This window comes from Musca autumnalis, unplaced genomic scaffold, assembly GCF_047663935.1.
Source record: "Musca autumnalis isolate F117 unplaced genomic scaffold, ASM4766393v1 scaffold_5, whole genome shotgun sequence".
Classification (NCBI taxonomy): Eukaryota; Metazoa; Arthropoda; class Insecta; order Diptera; family Muscidae; genus Musca; species Musca autumnalis.
In genome coordinates this window covers 50,921,792-50,947,201 of record NW_027412088.1, presented here as the reverse complement: position 1 = coordinate 50,947,201, position 25,410 = coordinate 50,921,792, and the positions used below count along the sequence as shown (strand labels likewise).

General features: G+C 42.3%; 1 protein-coding gene across 1 annotated transcript in view; it reads right to left on the bottom strand.

The window, feature by feature from the left end:
• Positions 1-25,410, bottom strand: part of LOC141406766 (activated Cdc42 kinase-like) — a 96,072-nt gene that overhangs the window by 2,045 nt on the left and 68,617 nt on the right. Inside the window, exon 10 of the mRNA XM_073992771.1 lies at positions 6,909-8,645. Coding sequence (XP_073848872.1) covers positions 6,909-8,645 — 1,737 coding nt within the window. The remainder of the gene's footprint in view (positions 1-6,908; positions 8,646-25,410) is intronic.

Genomic DNA, 25,410 nt, shown 5'->3' with positions numbered 1-25,410 from the left:
AGGTTTGTCTACTATGGAGTAGATGGCCCACAGGTCTGTCTACTATGGAGTAGATGGCCTACTAGGTCGTCTTCTTTAGAGTAGATGGCCCACAGGATCGCCTTCTGAAGAGTAGATGGCCCACAGGGTCGTCTACTGTAGAGTAGATGGCCCACAGGGTCGCCTACTGTAGAGTAGATGGCCCACAGGGTCGTCTACTGTAGAGTAGGTGGCCCACAGGGTCGTCTACTGTAGAGTAGATGGCCCACAGGGTCGTCTACTGTAGAGTAGATGGCCCACAGGGTCGTCTACTGTAGAGTAGATGGCCCACAGGGTCGTCTACTGTAGAGTAGATGGCCCACAGGGTCGTCTACTATGGAGTAGATGGCCCACAGGTTTGTCTACTATGGAGTAGATGGCCCACAGGTTTGTCTACTATGGAGTAGATGGCCTAATAGGTCGTCTTCTTTAGAGTAGATGGCCCACAGGGTCGCCTACTGTAGAGTAGATGGCCCACAGGGTCGTCTACTGTAGAGTAGATGGCCCACAGGGTCGTCTACTGTAGAGTAGATGGCCCACAGGGTCGTCTACTGTAGAGTAGATGGCCCACAGGGTCGTCTACTGTAGAGTAGATGGCCCACAGGGTCGTCTACTGTAGAGTAGATGGCCCACAGGGTCGTCTACTGTAGAGTAGATGGCCCACAGGGTCGTCTACTGTAAAGTAGATGGCCCACAGGGTCGTCTACTGTAGAGTAGATGGCCCACAGGGTCGTCTACTATAGAGTAGATGGCCCACAGGGTCGTCTACTATAGAGTAGATGGCCCACATGGTCGTCTACTATAGAGTAGATGGCCCACATGGTCGTCTACTATAGAGTAGATGGCCCACAGGGTCGTCTACTATAGAGAAGATGGCCCATAGGGTCGTCTACTATAGAGAAGATGGCCCACAGGGTCGTCTACTGTAGAGTATATAGCCCACAGGGTCGGCTACTGTAGTGTAGATGGCCCACAGGGTCGTCTACTGTAGAGTAGATGGCCCACAGGGTCGTCTACTGTAGAGTAGATGGCCCACAGGGTCGTCTACTGTAGAGTAGATGGCCCACAGGGTCGCCTACTGTAGAGTAGATGGCCCACATGGTCGTCTACTGTAGAGTAGATGGCCACATGGTCGTCTACTATAGAGTAGATGGCCCACATGGTCGTCTACTATAGAGTAGATGGCCCACATGGTCGTCTACTGTAGAGTAGATGGCCCACAGGGTCGTCTACTATAGAGAAGATGGCCCATAGGGTCGTCTACAGTAGAGTAGATGGCCGAAAGGGTCGTCTACTGTAGAGTAGATGGGCCACAGGGTCGTCTACTGTAGAGAAGATGGCCCATAGGGTCGTCTACAGTAGAGTAAATGGCCCAAAGGGTCCTCTACTGAAGAATAGATGGCCCACAGGGTCGTCTACTGAAGAATAAATGGTCCACAGGGTCATCTACTGAAGAATAGATGGTCCACATTGTCGTCTACTGTAGAGTAGATGGCCCACAGGGTCGTCTACTGTAGAGTAGATGGCCCACAGGGTCGTCTACTATAGAGTAGATGGCCACAGAGTCGTCTAATGTCGGGTAGATGGCCCACAGGGCGTCTACTGTCGAGTAGGTGGCCCACAGGGTCGTCTACTGTCGAGTAGATGGCCCACAGGGTCGTCTACTGTAGAGTAGATGGCCCACAGGGTCGTCTACTGTAGAGTAGATGGCCCACAGGGTCGTCTACTGTAGAGTAGATGGCCCACAGGGTCGTCTACTGTAGAGTAGATGGCCCACAGGGTCGTCTACTGTAGAGTAGGTGGCCCACAGGGTCGTCTACTGTAGAGTAGATGGCCCACAGGGTCGTCTACTGTAGAGTAGATGGCCCACAGGGTCGTCTACTGTAGAGTAGATGGCCCACAGGGTCGTCTACTGTAGAGTAGATGGCCCACAGGGTCGTCTACTGTAGAGTAGGTGGCCCACAGGGTCGTCTACTGTAGAGTAGATGGCCCACAGGGTCGTCTACTGTAGAGTAGATGGCCCACAGGGTCGTCTACTGTAGATTAGATGGCCCACAGGGTCGTCTACTGTAGAGTAGATGGCCCACAGGGTCGTCTACTATGGAGTAGATGGCCCACAGGTTTGTCTACTATGGAGTAGATGGCCCACAGGTTTGTCTACTATGGAGTAGATGGCCTAATAGGTCGTCTTCTTTAGAGTAGATGGCCCACAGGGTCGCCTACTGTAGAGTAGATGGCCCACAGGGTCGTCTACTGTAGAGTAGATGGCCCACAGGGTCGTCTACTGTAGAGTAGATGGCCCACAGGGTCGTCTACTGTAGAGTAGATGGCCCACAGGGTCGTCTACTGTAGAGTAGATGGCCCACAGGGTCGTCTACTGTAGAGTAGATGGCCCACAGGGTCGTCTACTGTAGAGTAGATGGCCCACAGGGTCGTCTACTGTAGAGTAGATGGCCCACAGGGTCGTCTACTGTAAAGTAGATGGCCCACAGGGTCGTCTACTGTAGAGTAGATGGCCCACAGGGTCGTCTACTATAGAGTAGATGGCCCACAGGGTCGTCTACTATAGAGTAGATGGCCCACATGGTCGTCTACTATAGAGTAGATGGCCCACATGGTCGTCTACTATAGAGTAGATGGCCCACAGGGTCGTCTACTATAGAGAAGATGGCCCATAGGGTCGTCTACTATAGAGAAGATGGCCCACAGGGTCGTCTACTGTAGAGTATATAGCCCACAGGGTCGGCTACTGTAGTGTAGATGGCCCACAGGGTCGTCTACTGTAGAGTAGATGGCCCACAGGGTCGTCTACTGTAGAGTAGATGGCCCACAGGGTCGTCTACTGTAGAGTAGATGGCCCACAGGGTCGCCTACTGTAGAGTAGATGGCCCACATGGTCGTCTACTGTAGAGTAGATGGCCACATGGTCGTCTACTATAGAGTAGATGGCCCACATGGTCGTCTACTATAGAGTAGATGGCCCACATGGTCGTCTACTGTAGAGTAGATGGCCCACAGGGTCGTCTACTATAGAGAAGATGGCCCATAGGGTCGTCTACAGTAGAGTAGATGGCCGAAAGGGTCGTCTACTGTAGAGTAGATGGGCCACAGGGTCGTCTACTGTAGAGTAGATGGCCCACAGGATCGTCTACTGTAGAGTAAATGGCCCAAAGGGTCCTCTACTGAAGAATAGATGGCCCACAGGGTCGTCTACTGAAGAATAAATGGTCCACAGGGTCATCTACTGAAGAATAGATGGTCCACATTGTCGTCTACTGTAGAGTAGATGGCCCACAGGGTCGTCTACTGTAGAGTAGATGGCCCACAGGGTCGTCTACTATAGAGTAGATGGCCACAGAGTCGTCTAATGTCGGGTAGATGGCCCACAGGGTCGTCTACTGTCGAGTAGGTGGCCCACAGGGTCGTCTACTGTCGAGTAGATGGCCCACAGGGTCGTCTACTGTAGAGTAGATGGCCCACAGGGTCGTCTACTGTAGAGTAGATGGCCCACAGGGTCGTCTACTGTAGAGTAGATGGCCCACAGGGTCGTCTACTGTAGAGTAGATGGCCCACAGGGTCGTCTACTATGGAGTAGATGGCCCACAGGTTTGTCTACTATGGAGTAGATGGCCCACAGGTTTGTCTACTATGGAGTAGATGGCCTAATAGGTCGTCTTCTTTAGAGTAGATGGCCCACAGGGTCGCCTACTGTAGAGTAGATGGCCCACAGGGTCGTCTACTGTAGAGTAGATGGCCCACAGGGTCGTCTACTGTAGAGTAGATGGCCCACAGGGTCGTCTACTGTAGAGTAGATGGCCCACAGGGTCGTCTACTGTAGAGTAGATGGCCCACAGGGTCGTCTACTGTAGAGTAGATGGCCCATAGGGTCGTCTACTGTAAAGTAGATGGCCCACAGGGTCGTCTACTGTAGAGTAGATGGCCCACAGGGTCGTCTACTATAGAGTAGATGGCCCACATGGTCGTCTACTGTAGAGTAGATGGCCCACAGGGTCGTCTACTGTAGAGTAGATGGCCCACAGGGTCGTCTACTGTAGAGTAGATGGCCCATAGGGTCGTCTACTGTAAAGTAGATGGCCCACAGGGTCGTCTACTATAGAGTAGATGGCCCACAGGGTCGTCTACTATAGAGTAGATGGCCCACATGGTCGTCTACTATAGAGTAGATGGCCCACATGGTCGTCTACTATAGAGTAGATGGCCCACATGGTCGTCTACTATAGAGTAGATGGCCCACAGGGTCGTCTACTATAGAGAAGATGGCCCATAGGGTCGTCTACTATAGAGAAGATGGCCCACAGGGTCGTCTACTGTAGAGTATATAGCCCACAGGGTCGGCTACTGTAGTGTAGATGGCCCACAGGGTCGTCTACTGTAGAGTAGATGGCCCACAGGGTCGTCTACTGTAGAGTAGATGGCCCACAGGGTCGCCTACTGTAGAGTAGATGGCCCACAGGGTCGTCTACTATAGAGTAGATGGCCACAGAGTCGTCTAATGTCGGGTAGATGGCCCACAGGGTCGTCTACTGTCGAGTAGGTGGCCCACAGGGTCGTCTACTGTCGAGTAGATGGCCCACAGGGTCGTCTACTGTAGAGTAGATGGCCCACAGGGTCGTCTACTGTAGAGTAGATGGTCCACGGGGTCGTCTACTGTAGAGTAGATGGCCCACAGGGTCGTCTACTGTAGAGTAGATAGCCCACAGGGTCGTCTACTGTAGAGTAGATGGCCCACAGGGTCGTCTACTGTAGAGTAGATGGCCCACAGGGTCGTCTACTGTAGAGTAGATGGCCCACAGGGTCGTCTACTGTAGAGTAGATGGCCCACAGGGTCGTCTACTGTAGAGTAGATGGCCCACAGGGTCGTCTACTGTAGAGTAGATGGCCCACAGGGTCGTCTACTGTAGAGTAGATGGCCCACAGGGTCGTCTACTGTAGAGTAGATGGCCCACAGGGTCGTCTACTGTAGAGTAGATGGCCCACAGGGTCGTCTACTATGGAGTAGATGGCCCACAGGTTTGTCTACTATGGAGTAGATGGCCCACAGGTTTGTCTACTATGGAGTAGATGGCCCACAGGGTCGCCTACTGTAGAGTAGATGGCCCACAGGGTCGTCTACTGTAGAGTAGATGGCCCACAGGGTCGTCTACTGTAGAGTAGATGGCCCACAGGGTCGTCTACTGTAGAGTAGATGGCCCATAGGGTCGTCTACTGTAAAGTAGATGGCCCACAGGGTCGTCTACTGTAGAGTAGATGGCCCACAGGGTCGTCTACTATAGAGTAGATGGCCCACATGGTCGTCTACTGTAGAGTAGATGGCCCACAGGGTCGTCTACTGTAGAGTAGATGGCCCACAGGGTCGTCTACTGTAGAGTAGATGGCCCATAGGGTCGTCTACTGTAAAGTAGATGGCCCACAGGGTCGTCTACTATAGAGTAGATGGCCCACAGGGTCGTCTACTATAGAGTAGATGGCCCACATGGTCGTCTACTATAGAGTAGATGGCCCACATGGTCGTCTACTATAGAGTAGATGGCCCACAGGGTCGTCTACTATAGAGAAGATGGCCCATAGGGTCGTCTACTATAGAGAAGATGGCCCACAGGGTCGTCTACTGTAGAGTATATAGCCCACAGGGTCGGCTACTGTAGTGTAGATGGCCCACAGGGTCGTCTACTGTAGAGTAGATGGCCCACAGGGTCGTCTACTGTAGAGTAGATGGCCCACAGGGTCGCCTACTGTAGAGTAGATGGCCCACAGGGTCGTCTACTATAGAGTAGATGGCCACAGAGTCGTCTAATGTCGGGTAGATGGCCCACAGGGTCGTCTACTGTCGAGTAGGTGGCCCACAGGGTCGTCTACTGTCGAGTAGATGGCCCACAGGGTCGTCTACTGTAGAGTAGATGGCCCACAGGGTCGTCTACTGTAGAGTAGATGGTCCACGGGGTCGTCTACTGTAGAGTAGATGGCCCACAGGGTCGTCTACTGTAGAGTAGATAGCCCACAGGGTCGTCTACTGTAGAGTAGAAGGCCCACAGGGTCGTCTACTGTAGAGTAGATGGCCCACAGGGTCGTCTACTGTAGAGTAGATGGCCCACAGGGTCGTCTACTGTAGAGTAGATGGCCCACAGGGTCGTCTACTGTAGAGTAGATGGCCCACAGGGTCGTCTACTGTAGAGTAGATGGCCCACAGGGTCGTCTACTGTAGAGTAGATGGCCCACAGGGTCGTCTACTGTAGAGTAGATGGCCCACAGGGTCGTCTACTGTAGAGTAGATGGCCCACAGGGTCGTCTACTGTAGAGTAGATGGCCCACAGGGTCGTCTACTGTAGAGTAGATGGCCCACAGGGTCGTCTACTGTAGAGTAGATGGCCCACAGGGTCGTCTACTGTAGAGTGGATGGCCCACAGGGTCGTCTACTGTTGAGTAGATGGCCCACAGGGTCGTCTCCTGTAGAGTAGATGGCCCACAAGGTCGTCTAATGTAGAGTAGATGGCCCACAGGGTCGTCTAATGTAGAGTAGATGGCCCACAGGGTCGTCTACTATAGAGTAGATGGCACAGAGGGTCGTCTACTGTAGAGTAGATGGCCCACAGGGTGGTCTAATGTAGAGTAGATGGCCCACAGTGTCGTCTACTGTAGAGTAGATGGCCCACGTCTACTTTAGAGTAGATGGCCCACAGGATCGTTTACTGCAGATCGGATCGTTTACTGTGGCCCACAGGGTCGTCTTCTTTAGAGTAGATGGCCCACAGGCTCGTCTACTGTGGAGTAGATGACCCACATGGTCGTCGGTCATAGACTGAGGTTAATTAGATGTCACTTATATTTTAATTTTTAAGCTTACATTATTTTTAAATACTCATCATACTTACATCTTTTCCCAAAACTTTCATCATAATACGGACTTCATCCGAGTCGACGCCACGTTCATGTCCTTTGGGTTTTTTATCGGAAAATTCCAATAGATCTTCACAACTCACCGAATTGGAATCATTGAGACGATTTACAGCTGCCGAAAATAGTTCAGCTTCAGTTAAGGGTTTTATTAGCGAAGAGCAAGGTGTGTCCTGGGGCTTATTGATCATGGCTTTATCGACAGATTCGCGTACCCTTTGAAATAGAGCATTGCCAGCAAGCTCATTATCTGCTTTTGAAGAGGGAGACAAACTAGTTTTTGAAGATTTTGTTACGATGCGTTCGGAGGACATTTGTGAAACAACCTGTGATGACGAAGACGAGCAGGAGGACGACGACGCCGATAAAGGAGGTTGTGGCGGCATTGTGACATTGTGCACGTTTGTTGTTGGGGGTGTCATGGATCTGTCGGAGTTATTTTCGTTTGTTGTTATTTCACTGCTTTTTAGCGATGCTGATTCCAAACATGTGGCTTCCTCGGGCGGAGCTGTTGTGGGCACAGGTGGTGGTGTTAAGGTTGAAGTTGTGGATATGGATGCCGTTAGTGATTTTACCTCTAAACTTTCATTGGATTTCTTATTTTCGGCATTTTGTTTGTTGATTTTCACCAAATTCTTATCAATGTCCAAGTTCCGCAGTTCATCTTCATTGACATAGAGACCACCGGCCAATTTTTGAGCATCATAATCCATTTCTTTGCTTTTGTGATAGTGATCTTTTTGTATGGAGAAATTATAGAAACCATCTGTGACATCAGGCGATTGTAGGACTTGATCCTTGTTGAAGTCAGCCTCCAATATTGATTCGAATTGTAGGGAGGCTGTATCATCGGTGCCAATATTTTGATAGGTTCTATCATTTTGTGTTTGGGACAATTTTGTCGTATTTTCATATTCAGCCATGGTGGAGGAATTGTTATTGTTGTTGTTGATGTTGAAGGGCTTTATTGTGGGCACTGTGCCCATATTACGTTGCATGGCAAGATTTGTGCCATTACTTGTTGTGGTGGTAATTGTTTTCAATACCGTCTGTTCCTCACCCATAACCTTGTTAAGGGTCCTTTGCACTCCATTGGCTGGTATTATTAAAGGATATTTGCGTACATGTCGCTTGGCATTTGTTTGTATGTGCTTTTTACCATCCTTGGGCGGTACTGGTAGAGGATTTAAATCCGCCCCTGCTGCATCTGGAGTTTTATCACCTGCTGCTGTTGTTGCCGATTGTTGTTGTTCTGGGAATTTATATGTCGAGGTATTGGTAACATAACTGGGACTTTCACAGGGTGAAATATTATCACTTAGACGATGATTATTGACTGGGTGATTACTGTTGATATCCATGGGATGGTCATCTCTAAACAAACCCAAATCAGCTGCTTTACGACCACGTGCTCCACGTGTGGGCAAAGTAGTTGGCCTGGGGGCATTCTGCAATGGTGGTATAACCAATTCATGTTCATTGTGCGAATTGGACCTTTCCATGAGATGACTCGATCCACTCATTCCAAATTCCATATCCTTATTTAGATTACACGAACGTCTTGGCAATGTTTTGGCAGATTTTAGCGGAAACTGGGCATCGGGTTTGCTGCGTAATATACATGTTGTGGTGGTGGTGCTCGGTTCAATTCCCATAATATGTTTACGTTCGATTAAACTATTGTATGCTTCTCGTCCTTCTTCGCCTATGATGGCCTATAAATTGTAGAAAGAAAGAGAGAAAAAAGAAAGAAACAAAATGGAAATGTGGAAAACATAAGATAAAATAAATTCACAAAAAAAAATAAAACAATTAATAAACAAATGAAATAAATGAATAAATAACAAAATAAAATTAAAAATAATAGAAAATTTTGCTTTTCAAAATATAAAATAATAAAAAAGTTGTTATTTTCCAATAGTGACATTTCATTAGCTCCATCTTTTCGCAAAAACATACTAAAATTGACAAATTTTCCATATAAAAAATGGTAACAATTTTGAGATTATGTTTGAATTTTGAAAGCCTACAAAATCAAACACATTTCCCACTACTAAAACATACAGCCTGTTTCACTATGTCGAACGAAAACTAAAACGAAAGAAAAACTACCTAACTCGTGTATGATTTTCAAATTTTGTACTTGTTTCGAAGCAAAAACAAAGTCAATGTAACCATGGAAAGCAAAGTTTAGGTGTTTTTCGTTCGCATTCATTTTCTTTCGACATAGTGAAACAGGCCCATAGTTTTATGGTGGTTTTAATACACAGTAGTAGCAATTTTGAGGTTATAGTTGAATTAGATACTGAGATTATATACAACTTCTTTTAGTGTTGCCAACAACATTACGTTGTTTTATCATTTTTTGGTGCATTTCTCGCTATAAACACATTTGACATCAAGAGAAGACTAAAGCCTCCTGCGCACAATGGTTCAGGAATCGATTTTCCTGGCCGAAACCCAAATTTTTTGTCGTCGCGATTGTTAATTTCTATATGGGATTCCATAGTAAACATATTGAAACTAAGGAAACCAAAAAAATGCGCAATTTTTTGCAAATTTCTGGAAAAAGAAATAGCAGATATTGTGTTCGTTGTTTTTTGTTAGGTAGGTAGGATTGTTGTCTTTAAGAACCGTTTCAATAAATTACCGAAGCGTTTACATGAAGTGAGCTATTTTATTTTTCCTCAGGTTCTAAATTTTAGTGCAACTCTAACTTTAGTGGACTAGAACTTGTAGGGAACAGATTGGAACAAAGTTCCGTTTTCACAGAATGATGCCTGAGAGTGTCCTCTTTCAGCCCACATACACTTTTGTATACGCCCCGTTTCTTCCGTTTAACACTTTTGTCCCATTTTATACCCTCCACCATAGTATGGAGGGTATATTAAGTTTGTCATTCCGTTTGTAACACATCGAACCAATCATTTGCGACCCTATAAAGTATATGTATTCTTGATTAGGACAAAATTCTAAGACGATCTAGCCATGTCCGTCTGTCCGTCTGTTGTAATCACTCTAGCGTCCGCAATAATTGAGGTATTTGAGGTATTTTGACGTTCTTCGCCACATTTGCAGACCGAATTAGCTATAATTTGGCCCTTAGAGTTCCTAGTGATCAACAAACTTATTTCCCAAAGGATATGGGCATAGGTCCATGTTTGTATTTTGAGAATTTTAGCTACAATTTTTAACCGAACTAGCTGTAATTTGCCATTTGAGGTTCTCAGTGGTCACGAAATATCTCCACCAAACATCGTCAACATAGGTCCATGTTTTGGTATAGCCCCCATATAACGGTACCTCCCGATTTTCGGTATTTTGAGAATTTTAGACACAATTTGAAACCGAACTATCTGCAATTTGACATTTGAGGTTCTCAGTGGTCATGAAACATCTCCACCAAACATCGTCAACATAGGTCCATGTTTTGGTATGGCCCCCTTATAACCGTACCTCAAGATTTTCGGTATTTTGAGCATTTTAGTCACAATTTGTAACCGAACTATCGGCAATTTGACATTTGAGGTTCTCAGTGGTCATGAAACATCTCCACCAAACATCGTCAACATAGGTCCAAGTTTTGGTATGGCCCCCCTATAACCGTACCTCCCGACTTTCGGTATTTTGAGCATTTTAGTTACAATTTTTAACCGAAATATCTGCAATTTGAAATTTGAGGTTCTCAGTGATCATGAAACATCTCCACCAAACATCGTCAACATAGGTCCATTTTTTGGTATGGCCCCCTTATAACCCGATATAACTCCCGATTTTCGGTATTTTGAGCATTTTAGTTACAATTTTTAACCGAACTAGCTGTAATTTGACATTTGAGGTTCTCAGTGGTCATGAAACATCTCCACCAAACATGGTCAATATAGGTCCATGTTTTGGTGTAGCCCCCATATAACGGTACCTGCCGATTTTCGGTATTTTGAGAATTTTAGCTACAGTTTTTAACCGAACTAGCTGTAATTTGACATTTGAGGTTTTCAGTGGCCATGAAACATCTCCACAAAACAACGTCAACATAGGTCCATGTTTTGGTATAGCCCCCATATATCGGTACCTCTCGATTTTCGGTATTTTGAGAATTTTAGCTACAGTTTTTAACCGAAATATCTGCAATTTGAAATTTGAGGTTCTCAGTGATCATGAAACATCTCCACCAAACATCGTCAACATAGGTCCATTTTTTGGTATGGCCCCCTTATAACCCGATATAACTCCCGATTTTCGGTATTTTGAGCATTTTAGTTACAATTTTTAACCGAACTAGCTGTAATTTGACATTTGAAGTTCTCAGTGGCCATAAAACATCTCCAACGAAACATCGTCAACATAGGTCCATGTTTTGGTATAGCCCCCATATAACGGTATCTTCCGATTTTTGGTATGTTGAGAATTTTAGCTACAGTTTTTAACCGAAATATCTGTAATTTGACATTTGAAGTTCTCAGTGGTCATAAAACATATCCAAGGAAACATCGTCAACATAGGTCCATGTTTTGGTATAGCCCCCATATAACGGTATCTCCCGATTTTCGGTATTTTGAGAATTTTAGCTGCAATTTTTAACCGAACTAGCTGTAATGATCGGTATTTTGAGAATTTTAGCTACAATTTTGTCTATTCAAAAATAATCGTCAATATAGGTCCATGTTTTGGTATATCCCCCCCATATAACTGTACCTCCCGATTTTCGGGAATTTTCAGTGGTCACGAAATTTCTTCACTAAAATTCGTCAACATGGGTCCATTTTCGAGGGTTTTTCCCTGCAGCTATAAAACTTTTCCGGCAAAAAATTTAAAGATAGGTTGACTCTTTGATATAGCCATGTAGGTGGTACCTTTCACCTAGCTGAACACATTTTTTTAGATTAGATTAGATAACACTGTGCAACAAAATGGAGGTGAATGTCTGGGGCACGGAAAATTCCTCTTGGGGAAGAAAGGCCTTGGTGAGTATATTATGAACCCCGAAGGACAGATCCGCCGTGTGTCGAACTTCCGCGTTATGGCGTGATAAAATTTTTGTTAGAGATCCTGTGGGCCATCAGGAATTAGCGTTATATCTTTGTTCACTGTTTGGGTTATAAAACAATCCCGTATAATATGGTCTGTACAGGTCTAGGATTTTTATATAGCCTACGTAGAGAATAATCGGTATATGTAGGTCGACATTTTGATATTGCCCCCGTAGAATAATATCTCCCGATTTTTTGGGAATTTCGAAAGTGGCTACAATTGAGTATTTATTCTTCGTTGTGGGTATATAATATTATGGCAAAGAATATACGGTACATGTCCAGGTTTCTTATATAACCTCCAAAGAGCACCTCCCGATTTTCGGTATCGGCAAGGTTTGTAGCCTCATTATTCAACCGAAATGGCGATATTTGGTATTTAGTTTCCCTTGGAGGTATAAAATATTTCGGCAGGGAATTGTAGGTACAAGTCTACGTTTTGATATAGACCCCCACCCCCTTTTGAGGTTTTGATTGAATTATATATCAATAAAATTTTTTGCTTCTCTTTCATAATCCATCCGGTTTTTCCTTACAATTATTTTTGTTGTTGAACCATGGTGTAATAATACTTACTTAGCTTGACCCATTACAGAACATTTGTTCCATAGGCCGAACTAAGAAAAGATCTCCATTCGCCTTTTCATCTCATCATCAACTAGTTTGCGCCATCTATTCCTTGGCCTGCCAATTCTGCGTGCACCGCCAAGCGGTCCGTATTTATACGTCTTTTTAGCGGGTTCATTATCGCTCATTCTTATGATATGGCCTAGCCAACGCAATCGCTGCATCTCGATACGTTTAACAATATTGATGTCGTTGTATAGCAGATACAGCTCGTGGTTCATGCGACGTCGATATTCGCCGTCAACGCAGATTGGTCCGTAGATCTTTCAAAGAATTTTTCTCTCAAACACACCAAGCACTGTCATGTCTGCTTGCGCATGTACCCAGGCTTCGGAGCCATACATCAGCACGGGTAGTATCAGTGTTTTGTAGAGCGTTATTTTTGTTTGACGAGATGTGGCTTTGTTTTTAAATTGCTTACTTAAACCAAAGTAGCATCTGTTGGCCAATACAATTCTTCTTTTTATTTCACAACTGATGTCGTTTGTTGTGTTTACGGAGGTGCCGAGGTAGACGAAGTCTTTTACTACCTCAATATTATAGGAACCAACTTCCACAGTCGGTCCGAGCTCAATGGACGCATTGCGCGTCGACACCATCAACTTGGTCTTCTCGCCGTTTACCGCCAGACCCACTTTAGCAGATTCTCTGGTCAATTGTGGACTTGCCAGTCAATGGTGGACTTGCCAGGTCTAAAACCGCATTGGTATGGTCCAACTATCTCGTTGACCATAGGCTTTAGTCGTTCGCACAATATCCCTGACACGATCTTGTAGGCAATAGGGAGTAGACTTATAGTTAGAGCATACAGTCTTATCTCCCTTCTTGTAGACGTTGCACAGGATACTCAGGTTCCAATCGTCGGGTACTCGTTCTTCCTGCCAGATGATGCTAACTAGCTGATGAATACACCTTATCAGCGTGTCGCCTCCGGTTTTGAACAGCTCGGCTGGTAAGCCATCGGCCCCTGCTGCCTTATTATTCTTCAGCCGATTTATTGCTGTCATTACCTCATCTAGGCTGGGCGGTATACATTAAATACCATCTTCTGGGATTGGGACTGTGGTATCTTCGTCGTTTTCGCTGCTATTGGGTACCAACAGATTTGTTCTTTCCATATCCTGAGTACACTATCTGTATCAGTTACCAAATTAACTTGCTGGTCTCTACAGGAGGATGTGCCTGTACCAAAGCAATCAGTTTGATGCTTGACTTTTTGGTAGGATTTTCGGACTTCATTCTGGCTCCTGTACATCTCGATTTTTTCACACTCCCGCTTTTCCATCTCTCTCTTTTTCCTGCGGAAAAGACGTTTCTCCTCTCTCCTTTTCTCCCTGTATCTCCCTCGTGCGCTACGCGTTGCTACGGATTGTAAAGTAGCCCTATATGCCGCATTTTTATCTTCGATGGCAGCACGACACTCCTGATCATACCATGGATTCCTTGGTGGAGGTCTCTGGTATCCAAGTATGGATTTTGCGGCTGTTTGCATGGAGTGGGCAATGCTTTGCCATTGCGCTGATATGTTATCGGGATGAGGAGTGCTTTGATTAAGCAATTGGGCTAGTTGAGTGGAATATGCTGTGGCTATCTGTTGTGATTGCAGCTTACCGATGTCTAACTTTCGTGTTGTGTCTGTTCGTACTTTGTTTGCTACGTTTAAGCGGGTGCGTACCCTTGCTGCAACAAGGTAGTGGTCCGAATCAATGTTTGCGCCTCGGAACGATCGTACATCCAACACGCTCGATGAATGTCTTCCATCTATCACAACATGATCAATTTGATTTCTTGTTTTCTGATCTGGAGACAGCCAGGTGCCCATATGAATATCGAGATGATTAAATCTGGTACTGCTAACTACCATGTTTTTTTGCAGCTGCAAAGTCTATCAGCCTCATACCATTGTCAGATGTTTCACTGTGGAGACTGAATTTCACGACTGTTGGGCCAAAGATATTCTCCTTTCCAATTTTGGCATTAAAATCGCCTGGAATGATTTTAATGTCATGGGCAGGGTATCGGTCATATGTTTCTTCTAAGCGCTCGTAAAATATATCTGTTCGTCCTTTTCTTCAGTGGGAGCATGAACACAAATATAGCTGATGTTGAAGCATTTAGCTTTTATTTGAATTACAGCAAGTCTTTCATTCACTGAGGTGAAGCTTGATACCAGATGTTTTAGTCTCCGACTAACTACGAAAGCGCAACCAAACTCATGCTTTACGCCATGGCAGCTATAATACAGTGCGTCACCTTTAGGTGTTGTTGTGACGCCTTTCGCAATCCATCGTATTTCCTGTATGGCAGTAATATCGGCCTTGTACTTTTCAAGTACGTCTGCCAATGCGAAGACTGCACCTTCTCTATAAAGAGTGCGAACATTCCAGGTGCAGATTCGCAGATCATGGTCCTTAAAACGTTTGCGGGGTTCGTCAACTTTAGAGGGGTTTGTTTTTCTTTTCTTTTGTTTTTTTTTTCATAGTAGGCTGTTTTTTCTAGGGGAGGGTTACTAACCCGACGCCCAAACCCAAGTTTTTAACGTTCTTATGGGTGAACGCGCGGCACATGTTAGCTCACTACCTTTAACGGGTGTTAAAGGCAGTTCCCCAGGTGACACCAGGGGGAGGTCAGTGTCCACTTGGGATGAAAGAGGGACCAAGATAATACAAGATGTAAATGACAATCAGTTGGTTTCTACTTATTTATAAACTAAAATGTCAGAATTTATTAGGATCTACCCAGAATATTCCAACATTTAAAAAAAAAAATAGATTTCTAAACTGTTCTATACATCGCTGCATAATAAATATATTAAGTGTAGAATGTATCACATTATGTATAGAGTAAATTCGAAGCCAATTACGATTAAATTTTAAATCATTCCATTTATTTAATGTAAATTTTTCCGTAGTGCGATTCTCTAACTCATTTTTTGAGTTACCGACAAAAATCGGTAAAATTAAAACGCAAAATTATGAATAAAAAGTTCAAATAAAAGTTGACAACACTCTTGCTATCGGTGGAACTTTACGACTGCCTTTTATTCGTCGCTAACTTAACGAAAAACATCGGTAATTACCGAAATTATAAGCATTTTAGTTTTACCGACAATTGTCGGTAACTGAAAAAATGAGTTAGAGAATCGCACTACCGGACTATTTTTTGAACGACCCTAGTTTTGTTTTTATAAAACCATGTTGTTATTGTAAAATTGTTAGTTGTTGTAATTCATGCAAACACCTTACTTCTTACACCTTGCGTTGAACAGTGGATTGAATTAAAACAAATTGCAATTCAAAAAAATTTTTATTTGGTTATTTGTAACTCCTTGTTAATTTTTTTATTACGACAACTTCGTTTGTTTCAGTTTCTTTTTGTTTTGTTTCGTTTATAACTTTTAGAAAAATTCTTATGCATAAAATACAATTCCACAATGATTTTTTTTTTAATTTTTATGTAAAATTATCAATACTTTTTTGTTGGTATTTTTTGGTTGGGTATTATTAACTTTGATGAAACAACTGTGTTTGGGGAACATATTTAGATTTTTGGCGATCATCGATAGAACCTAAGATCGAGAAGGGATCATCAAGGCTTATTTGTTAGGTGGTTTTAAAATATTGTTTTTTTTTTTTTTAACGAGAGAAGTATGGCAAATGATACCCTGAACATAGCTGCAAGTTTGTTTGGGAAGTGCATAAGGGAGTGCACCTACATATTGAAATATTTCAGGTTCCATATGTATATCAGAAAGTATTGCCTATCCCTAGAAAAAATATATACTGTTGTAGTCATGATCACAAAGACTTCCCACTATTAAAATTTCAACACATTCAAATCAACTGAATCTAAGCACAAAAGTGTTGACCTTTTGTGGAGGACGTACCTGGAGAAATGGAACTTTAAGTTTGAGAATCACTGCTTTCGACAGTTATCGTGACCACCAGCCATTTTAGTTGGTCACCGCAGGATTTTTTTAAAGAATTTGGGTCATTATGATAGGCAATGATATGTCCACAAAAAAATTATGGCTGACTTCCGAAACGTCAGTTGCATTGTAAATGTCTTAAGCACCATATTCCATATCGCACTGATACAGAATTAATGCGAAGCATTGGACTCCAAAACGTCACTGTTTCGCTTTTGATACGGAGACTACACCCAAAATAAGCAACAGGTAGAAAACTGATGCATTAGGTAGGTTTTGCATCGGTGTGCATTTTCAAATACTTTTATAACGCACAAGCAGTAACTGAAACAGCGCAGTTTTATTATGTTTCGGAAGTCAGTCTATATCGCTGTAATTAAACCCGTAAGGTCTACCTTCGGACAAATTTCCAATACAATCCTTTAACTGCACTTAAGCGCAGACTTTGTGAGATCTTTCAAGAGATATTCTGTTGTCTTTAGAAGACCTCAAGAGATATTCCGTAGTCTATAGAAGACCACAAGAGGTTTCTGTTGTCTACAAGAGACCTTAAGAGGTCCTATGTTGTCTGCAGTAATGTCTGCTTCTCAGTAATGTTGGCGACATTTCCTGAGTATTTCATCCATGTAAAACTTCTCTATAAGGTGGTGTCGTAAGACACGCCGTTCGGACTCGGCGATAAACAGTAGGTCCCATATCATTGAGCTAATATGAATCGGGGTGCACTCATTGATATGAGAGAAGTCTTCCTTGTCCCGTATGGGATGTTTGTGGAACAATTATATATATATATATATATATATATATATATATATATATATATATGTTGTCTGCAGAACACCCGAAGATGCGTTCTGTTGCCTATGGAAGATCCCAAGAAATCTTCTTTTGTCTTTAGAAAGACCTCAGTAGTGCGATTCTATAACTCATTTTTTGAGTTAACGATAAATGTAGGTAAAATTAAAACGCAAAATTATGAATGAAAAGTTCAAATAAAAGTTGCGACTACTTTCTCTTGGTCGCTAACTTACCGAAAAATATCGTTAATTACCGATTTTATGAGCATTTTAATTTTACCGATTTTTGTCGGTAACCCAAAAAAATGTGTGGAGGTCTTCTGTTGTCTTTAGAAGACATGAAGAGATATTCCATAGTCTAAAGAAGACCACAAGAGGTCTTCTGTTGTCTATTGAAGAATTTCGGAATTATTCTGTTGTCTTTAGAAGACAACAGAAGACACCAAGAAGTCTTCGAGTGTCTATTGAAGACCCCAAGAGATTTTCGGCTATCTATATAAGGCCTCATGACAAGAAGTGTACTGTTTTCTATAAAGGATCTCAAGAGTATTTCTCATGTCAATAGAAGACCTCAAAAGGTCTTCTTGAGAAGATCTCTTGAGGTCTTCTGTATTCCATGGACGACAGAGGTCATCTGTTGTCATAGAAGACACCAAGAGATCTATGGAAGATCTCAGAGCCCCTATAGGTCTTGTTGTCTATAAAGGATCTCAAGAGTACTTATGGTGTCGATATCTGACCTCAAGAGATATTCCTCAAGAGGTATGTTATCTTTGTAAGACATCAAGGCTCCAATAGGTCCACTGTTGTCTATAAAGGACCTTTATAGGTCTTCTGTTCTCTGCCTATTCTTTTCTCTATAGAAGAACTCTACAGATCCTCTGTTGTCTCTAGAAGATCTCAATAATATGTATGTTGTCTCTAAAACCTCAAGAGGTCTTCTTTTGTCCTCAGAAGACCTCTTCTGTTGTCTATAGAAGTTCGCATAAAGTCTTCTGTTGTCAAGAGAAGACCCCTAGAGATCTTATGTTACTATCTTATGGTCCACTGAAGCCATGCGGAGGCACCCTGTCGTAGTTTTCAGGGCGGCATTCTGACAAGTTTGAATATTTTTCCATTGTTTGCACTTACATATATTCGGGGACCGAATATTACCACAGACAAAGTTTCTTTATCTGCGCCCCAAGTATTGCCGGCTAGCGACTTGCGAACCTTGTTCCTACCTCTAAGTTTGTCGCAGATAGCTGTGGCATGGCGGACGACATGAACATACTGTCGAATGTGACCCCTAGAATTTTGGGATAGTTTGTGGTTGAAATTCTGCTATCATCGACAATGACATGTTCTCACCTCTGCCGTCCATGTGGTGAACAGAGTGGTCGTAGACTTAGTAAGGGATATTTGCATATTTCTCGCGTGGAAAAAGACGATAAGATTGGTCAAATAGGAGTTCAGCCTTTCACAAATGTCATCAGAAAAGGTACCTGACGCGAAGATCGTACAATCATCAGCATACGTGACGATTTCAATGCCGTCTGGAGGGGGCGGAATACAGAAGGGCCAGATGTCAAATAGTTTCGGAGATATCACCCAACTAGGGGAACTCACTGTTTCGCTCTACGGGGCTTGGACTTCTTATTCCCGAATCCCACGCACTACTGGTGTCAACACTTATAACTGACCGGAGGATTGTCTGCTCGATATCCTCAAACAGTGTGGAGTGCTTTACAGCTTTTGATATGTCAAGCGCCACCATCACTGTTCTTTCACATGGGTTGGTCTGATTGAGTCCTCTTCAAAAATGTGTGGAGATGACGTTCAGTGCTGTTGTCGTGCTGTACTGCTTACGGAACCCATGCCAATTATCGGCAACTGGATAGCTATTTCTGACGCTGGGGAGGACTAAAGCCTCAAGGGTTTTTGCTGTAAGAGATTTTCTTTACCTCAAGAGTACTTTTGGCACCGATAGAAAACCACAGTAGGTTTTCCGTTGTCTATAGAAGACCTCAAGAGGTCTTCTGTTATCTTCAGGGGATTTCAAAAGGTCTTCTGTTACCTATAGGAGACCTGGAGACGTATCCTAATTAGTGTTGGGCAATCTCGTTCGGATCGATCTTTTTCATTCCGTTCACCAAAAAGATCCGGGTCGTTTACTTCGTTCGTTGGCTCTTTTTCGTTCAACAATACATTTGACTGTATTATTTTATTTTGAAGTCGTTCGTTCTCTGCTGCATATGACTCCGTCGTTCTTTTCACCGAATCGTTCTTTCGAAAATGTTCGTTCACGAATGACACAACTGTTGTGTTACTTGCTTGTTTGTGTGCTAATGGGGGTGGTTTTGTTTCTGAACGTAGTGGTGGCGGTTTTGATATGAATGATGCAAAAGAAAGATTTGACCGATATGTGCTACTGAATGAGGTGAGTTACTGAATCATTGTTTTGTGTGGAAATTTGTGCTGCTTGCGCTAACGCAGCGTTTGTTTAGAGTTTGACTGCAAAACCAATGCTGTTAATTTTGTAAGCAGCAATGACTCGTCCATCGGGGATCTAAATGAACGACATAAAAAAATGAACTGGATACGAATCCGTTCGTTCTTTTCACGGAATCGTTCCTTTGAGCCGGTTCGTTCATGAACGACACAACTCTAATCCTAATGTCTTCAAATTACATCAAGAATTCTTCATTTTTGTCCATAAATGACCCTAAAAGGTCTTATGTTGTCTACAAAAGACCTAAATATGTCTTCTGTTGTTTGTAGAAGATCCCAATTGTTTAAGATACCCATTGTCATGTATAAAAGACCTGAAAATGTGTTCTGCATTCTACAGAAGACCTCAATAGGTCTTCTGATGTCGATAGAAAATTTTAAAAGTTCTCATCTTGTATTCAGAAGATCTCATGATGTCTTGTGTATATATGAGACATTATAACGTCATCCTCTGTCTCTAAAATACTTAAAGTGGTCTTCTGTTATCTATAAAGAGGTCTCAAGAACTCTTCTATTGATTATAGAAGTCCCATGAGTTCTTCTGTAGTCTATAGAAGACACCAAGAGATATTCTTGACCTCGAAGCTACTTCTGGTGTCGATAGAAAACCCAAATAGTCTTCTGTTATCTATAGAAGCCTTCAATATGTCGTCTGTTGTCTATAGAAGACCTCAAGAGCTCTTTTGTTATCTTTAGAAGATGTTAAAAGGTCCAAGACGTCTTCTGTTGTCTGTAAAAAATCTCAAGAGTTCTTCTGGGGTTGATAGAAAACCTAAAGTGGTCTTCTGATGCCTAAAGAAAACCTCAAGGGATCTTATGTTGAACTTTAGAAATCCCCAAGACATCTTTTGTTGTCTATGGAAAGCCCCAAGAGGCATTCTTGACCTCAAGATGTTTATAAAAGGCCTCAATAGATCTTATATTGTCTATAGAAGACCTCAAGAGGTCATCTGATAGAAGATTCCAAAGGGGTTTTATTAGCTATAGAAGACCCATAAAGTCTTCTATTGTCTGTAAAGGACCTCAAGAGTTCTTCTGGTGTCGATAGAAAACCTAAAGAGGTCTTCTGTTGTCTATAGAAAACCTCAAGGAATATTCTGTTGAACGAGAGAGGCATCACAAAAAACAGGGTGGTGGATAAACGACTAGCAACAATTTGGGGAAAAGCTAAATTGTATGCGGTAGACTTATTTCAGTGTTTTCCTGACCAAAATATTAAAATTCTTCAAGATGATGTTTAAGTAAAAAACATAAATAAAAACCCGGGATTTCGGTGAACTCCTATTTTTTCAATGCATCTCTTAGGTCATAACAGCTCAACTCGAAAGAGAATTAGTTCAAATATCGCTATAAATTGTCCTTCGCCTTAATAAGGCAATGATAAAATGATGTGAACTCGGGTCTCCAACAGCCAAGTGACACGGTTGCCGGCACGCTGAGACGCCATCAACTTGTCAAATATTGATAATCAAATCTTCTGATACAGAATGACAAATACAAATAAAGGTGGAAATAAGCTAAAATTGTATTTGTAACAAAGCATTGAAAAATAGAGAACTATAGGAAAAGTTTGGAATTAAATAACTGACAGTAATTCGTATATACAATTTTCGAATGATTTACGTATAAATGCAAGTTTCCATGCTTAGCCTTCGTTCACGCACTAAAATAACATTCTAATATGTCTGATAATCGGGCTAAACCAACCGTGAAACGTAACATAATGGTTGAATGTGTGGGACTTTGGTCATAACAGCTTAACTCAAAAGAGAATTAATTCAAATATCACTATAAAATGACCTTCGCATTAATAAGGCAAAAATAAAACAAACAACTTTGGCCAGGTTGTGGGAAATTTTTACTGCACAGGGAGACAGAATAAGTCGGATTAAATATAAGAGTTTTTGAAATAGAACGTTGGTGGCGTTTTTTATTGGGATAGCTACTATAATGTTGGCGGCCTAATGATACCCAGCAAAATGTTCGATGCCAAAGATGCCATTCAAACATGGGTGCAAGTGATCTGGCATGTCATCTTTTTAGCATCTTCATCGCTGCATTTTATATGAGCGTTTGGCATGTCATTTCCTCCAATGCTTTGGCATTTCAATGGCATTAACAACGTTGGTTGTGATTTCTTATATATTTAGAAAAATGTGTATAAATAAAAACACAAAATTCATATCTATTAGATCGATGGAATGGGTTCAAATGCTGATGATAAGATCCGATCTTTCACGACTTCCTTTGCATTGGTTCAAATGCTAATGAAAAGATCGGATCTTTCACGACTTGGTTTGAACCAATGCAAAAGATGCCATGAAATCACGTCATCGCATGGAACCCCTTCCTTCAAATTTTGCTGGCATATCTGCCTTAAGTCATGATTGTTGTTACCTTTTGACACTGTATATGTTCTCTAGATATTCTCTCTTAATCACAGAAAAATTCTAAATATGTTGCCCGTGGTTCCACGCCAAAAACTGTAATTAATGCTTTACAGCAACACGTTAGCTTTAATTTTTTGTATCATTAATATTATAGGTAATGTTTTTTTTTAAGTAATAATATGTATGTATGTGTAAGTATTATTAGAATGTAAGTATATAGTATGTATGTAGGTAGTTTTACTTTCTCAATATAGGTAATATCAATAATAGTTTTTGTTTCTTTTCTTTAGAATTGGAATTATAAGCATTCACTTAGTTTTCATTAAGGGAAGAGGAATCTTGGTTGAGGGTTTATTTTTTTGGACAAATAGCTCACAAAGTTTTGTTACAACGTTTTTGTTTTTCGCTTTTTGTTTTGTTTCCATCTAAGACGAGAGAATGGAGGATGCTGGTTGGTTTTTTTAATTTTAATAGGTTTTTCTTCAATTTTTTCTTTTGCAAATTTCAAATTTTCTTTTGATAATACATAAGTCTTGAGGTATGATGATTAATGTATGTATATGTATATAATTCGTTTAAATTGCATTTTGTTTAGGTTAGTTTGTTTTTTTGTTTTGATGGTTGAGGTTATGTATGAAGAGTATATGTATGTATGAATTGTGTGTATGGTCATTGTATGTATGTAGTAGGTGTAATTAGCTTTTTTGTATATAAGAATATTATATTCTATAATTCAGTCAAATTAGATTGATTAAATTCTGGGTCATCATTGATCCGTAAAAAAAGTTTTAGGTTATGTTATGTTATTTTTAAAGGTTTTCACACATTTTATTAAAGTATTTTTATTTTGTTTGAAGTTGCTTAAGTTTCGTTTTATGTTGTGTTTGATAATTATGTATATTTAAAATGAGATCATATTTTTTTCAATTTAGGAGTTTCTTCTTAAAAATGCTGTCAACTTAACAGAAACTTGGAACTGAAATTAACGTAAACATTATTTAGGGCAGTAGAATGTCTTCTGTAGTGATATTCTGTTACTTTTTAACAACATTTTTCTTTTGATTTACATTAGGCTACTTTTACTGGCAGAAATTGTCACATTGTCTGCGCTTTGAGGAAGCATGGCTGAGTGCCGGTCTCATCCACTGTTTGGGGATAATGGAATGCCAGTTGATATATAGGAATAAAAAAAATGAATCAAATAGAAAGTGTGGAGATTCAGCAGACCTCGAAGAACAATCTGGAATTTAATGTCAGAGTGCCAATGATCCCTCAATGCCGTGAACTTTTTAATTAAAATTATCTCCCAATATCTAAGGGTGGCATAGGTAATTAAAGGAATGGTATGTCGGTTGGTTGGGAGTTCCTCCTTTAGATAGTTATCGTACCCACCGGCCATTCCAGTTTGTCAACGCAGGGTTTTTAGGACGCTCGGGCCATTATGTCAGCAAATATGGACTTTTCCCCACGAAAAACATTATATCGCTTTAAAATGCACAGAAGCGAAAATTGTCTCTCCCTTCGATAATTATTTTGCTCCTTAGTCACCGTTGGTCTTACTTGCTTACTTAGCTGCCCCATTACATAACATTTGTTCCATAGACCGAACTAAGAAAAGATCTCCAATTCTCTCTGTTTAGTGCTTCCTTTTTGGAATACCGCGCCTTGTCATCTCTTCATCCACTTGTTTGCGCCATCTATTCTTTGGCCTGCCAATTCTGCGTGCACCGCTGTGTGGCGTTGTATTGCAGATACAGCACGTGGTTCATACGACGTCGATATTCACCGTCAACGCAGATCTGTCCGTAGATCTTTCGAAGAATTTTTCTCTCAAACACGCCAAGCACTGCCTTATCTGCTTGCGCAAGTACCCAGGCTTCGGAACCATACATCAGCACGGGTGGTATCAGTGTTTTGTAAAGCGTTATTTTTGTTTGACGAGTTGTGGCTTTGTTTTTAAAGTGCTTACTTAAGCCAACGTACCATCTCTTGGCCAATACAATTCTTCTTTTTATTTCACAACTGATGTCGTTTGTTGTGTTTACGGCGGTGCCGAGGTATACGAAGTCTTTTACTACCGCAAAATTATAGAAACTTCAACAGTTGGTCCGATCTCAATGGACGCATTGCGCGTCGACACCATCAGCTTGGTCTTCTCGCCGTTTACCGCCAGACCCACTTTAGCAGATTCTCCTTCGGTTACTTCTTTTACTGATCGTCCCATGATGTCTATATCATCAGCATAAGCAAGTAACATGTGGCTATTGGTGTAGATTGTGCCACTTCTTTTGACGTTTGCCTTTCGTATAACCTTTTCTAGCAGGATGTTGAAAAGATTACACGAAAGGCTGTCTCCTTGCCTGAAACCTCTTTTGGTGCAAAACTCTTCGGAGAGGTTCTTTCCTATTTTAACTGAAGATCTTGTGTCAGTTAGAGTCATTTTACAAAGCCGAATGAGCTCTGCGGGTATACCAAATTCAGACATTGCTTGGAATACCTTTGAACGTAGCGGGCTGTCGAAGGCTGCTTTATAATCGACAAAAAGGTGGTAGGTGTCGATCTGCATCTCTTGGGTCTTCTCCAGGATTTGCCGCAGTGTAAATATCTGGTCAATGGTGGACTTGCCAGGTCTAAAGCCGCATTGGTATGGTCCAATTATTTCGTTGACCATGGGCTTTAGTCGTTCGCACAATATCCCTGACACTATCTTGTAGGCGATAGGGAGAAGACTTATGCCCCTATAGTTGGAGCATAAAGTCTTATATTCTTTCTTATGGACGGGACACAGGATGCTCAGGTTCCAATCGTCGGGTACGCGTTCTTCCTGCCAGATGAAGCTAACTAGCTGATGCATACACCTTGTCACCGTTGGTCACCGTGGGGTTTTACAGCCTTCGGGCATTATGTACAAAAAGTTTGGACCTGCCCAGGAGCACAAGGGCTGTCTTCGGTGAACATTTCAAAACGATCATTGAACAGCATTAAAACTGTGCATAAGCGATTTTGTACTTTTGTGGGGGAGTTACCAAAAAAGTGGATCGATATGGGCCATCTTAAAACGTGATGGAAATCTATTACGGGGTGGAATGTTGTGACCAAATTGGATACTCAATAGCTAAGTTACTGTGTTCATCAGTTGTTGTTGTTGTAGCAGCATAGAAACCTACGTAGAAGCATAGGTTTGATGCTGGTTTGGCAGCCGCTGGCCGAAACACTAT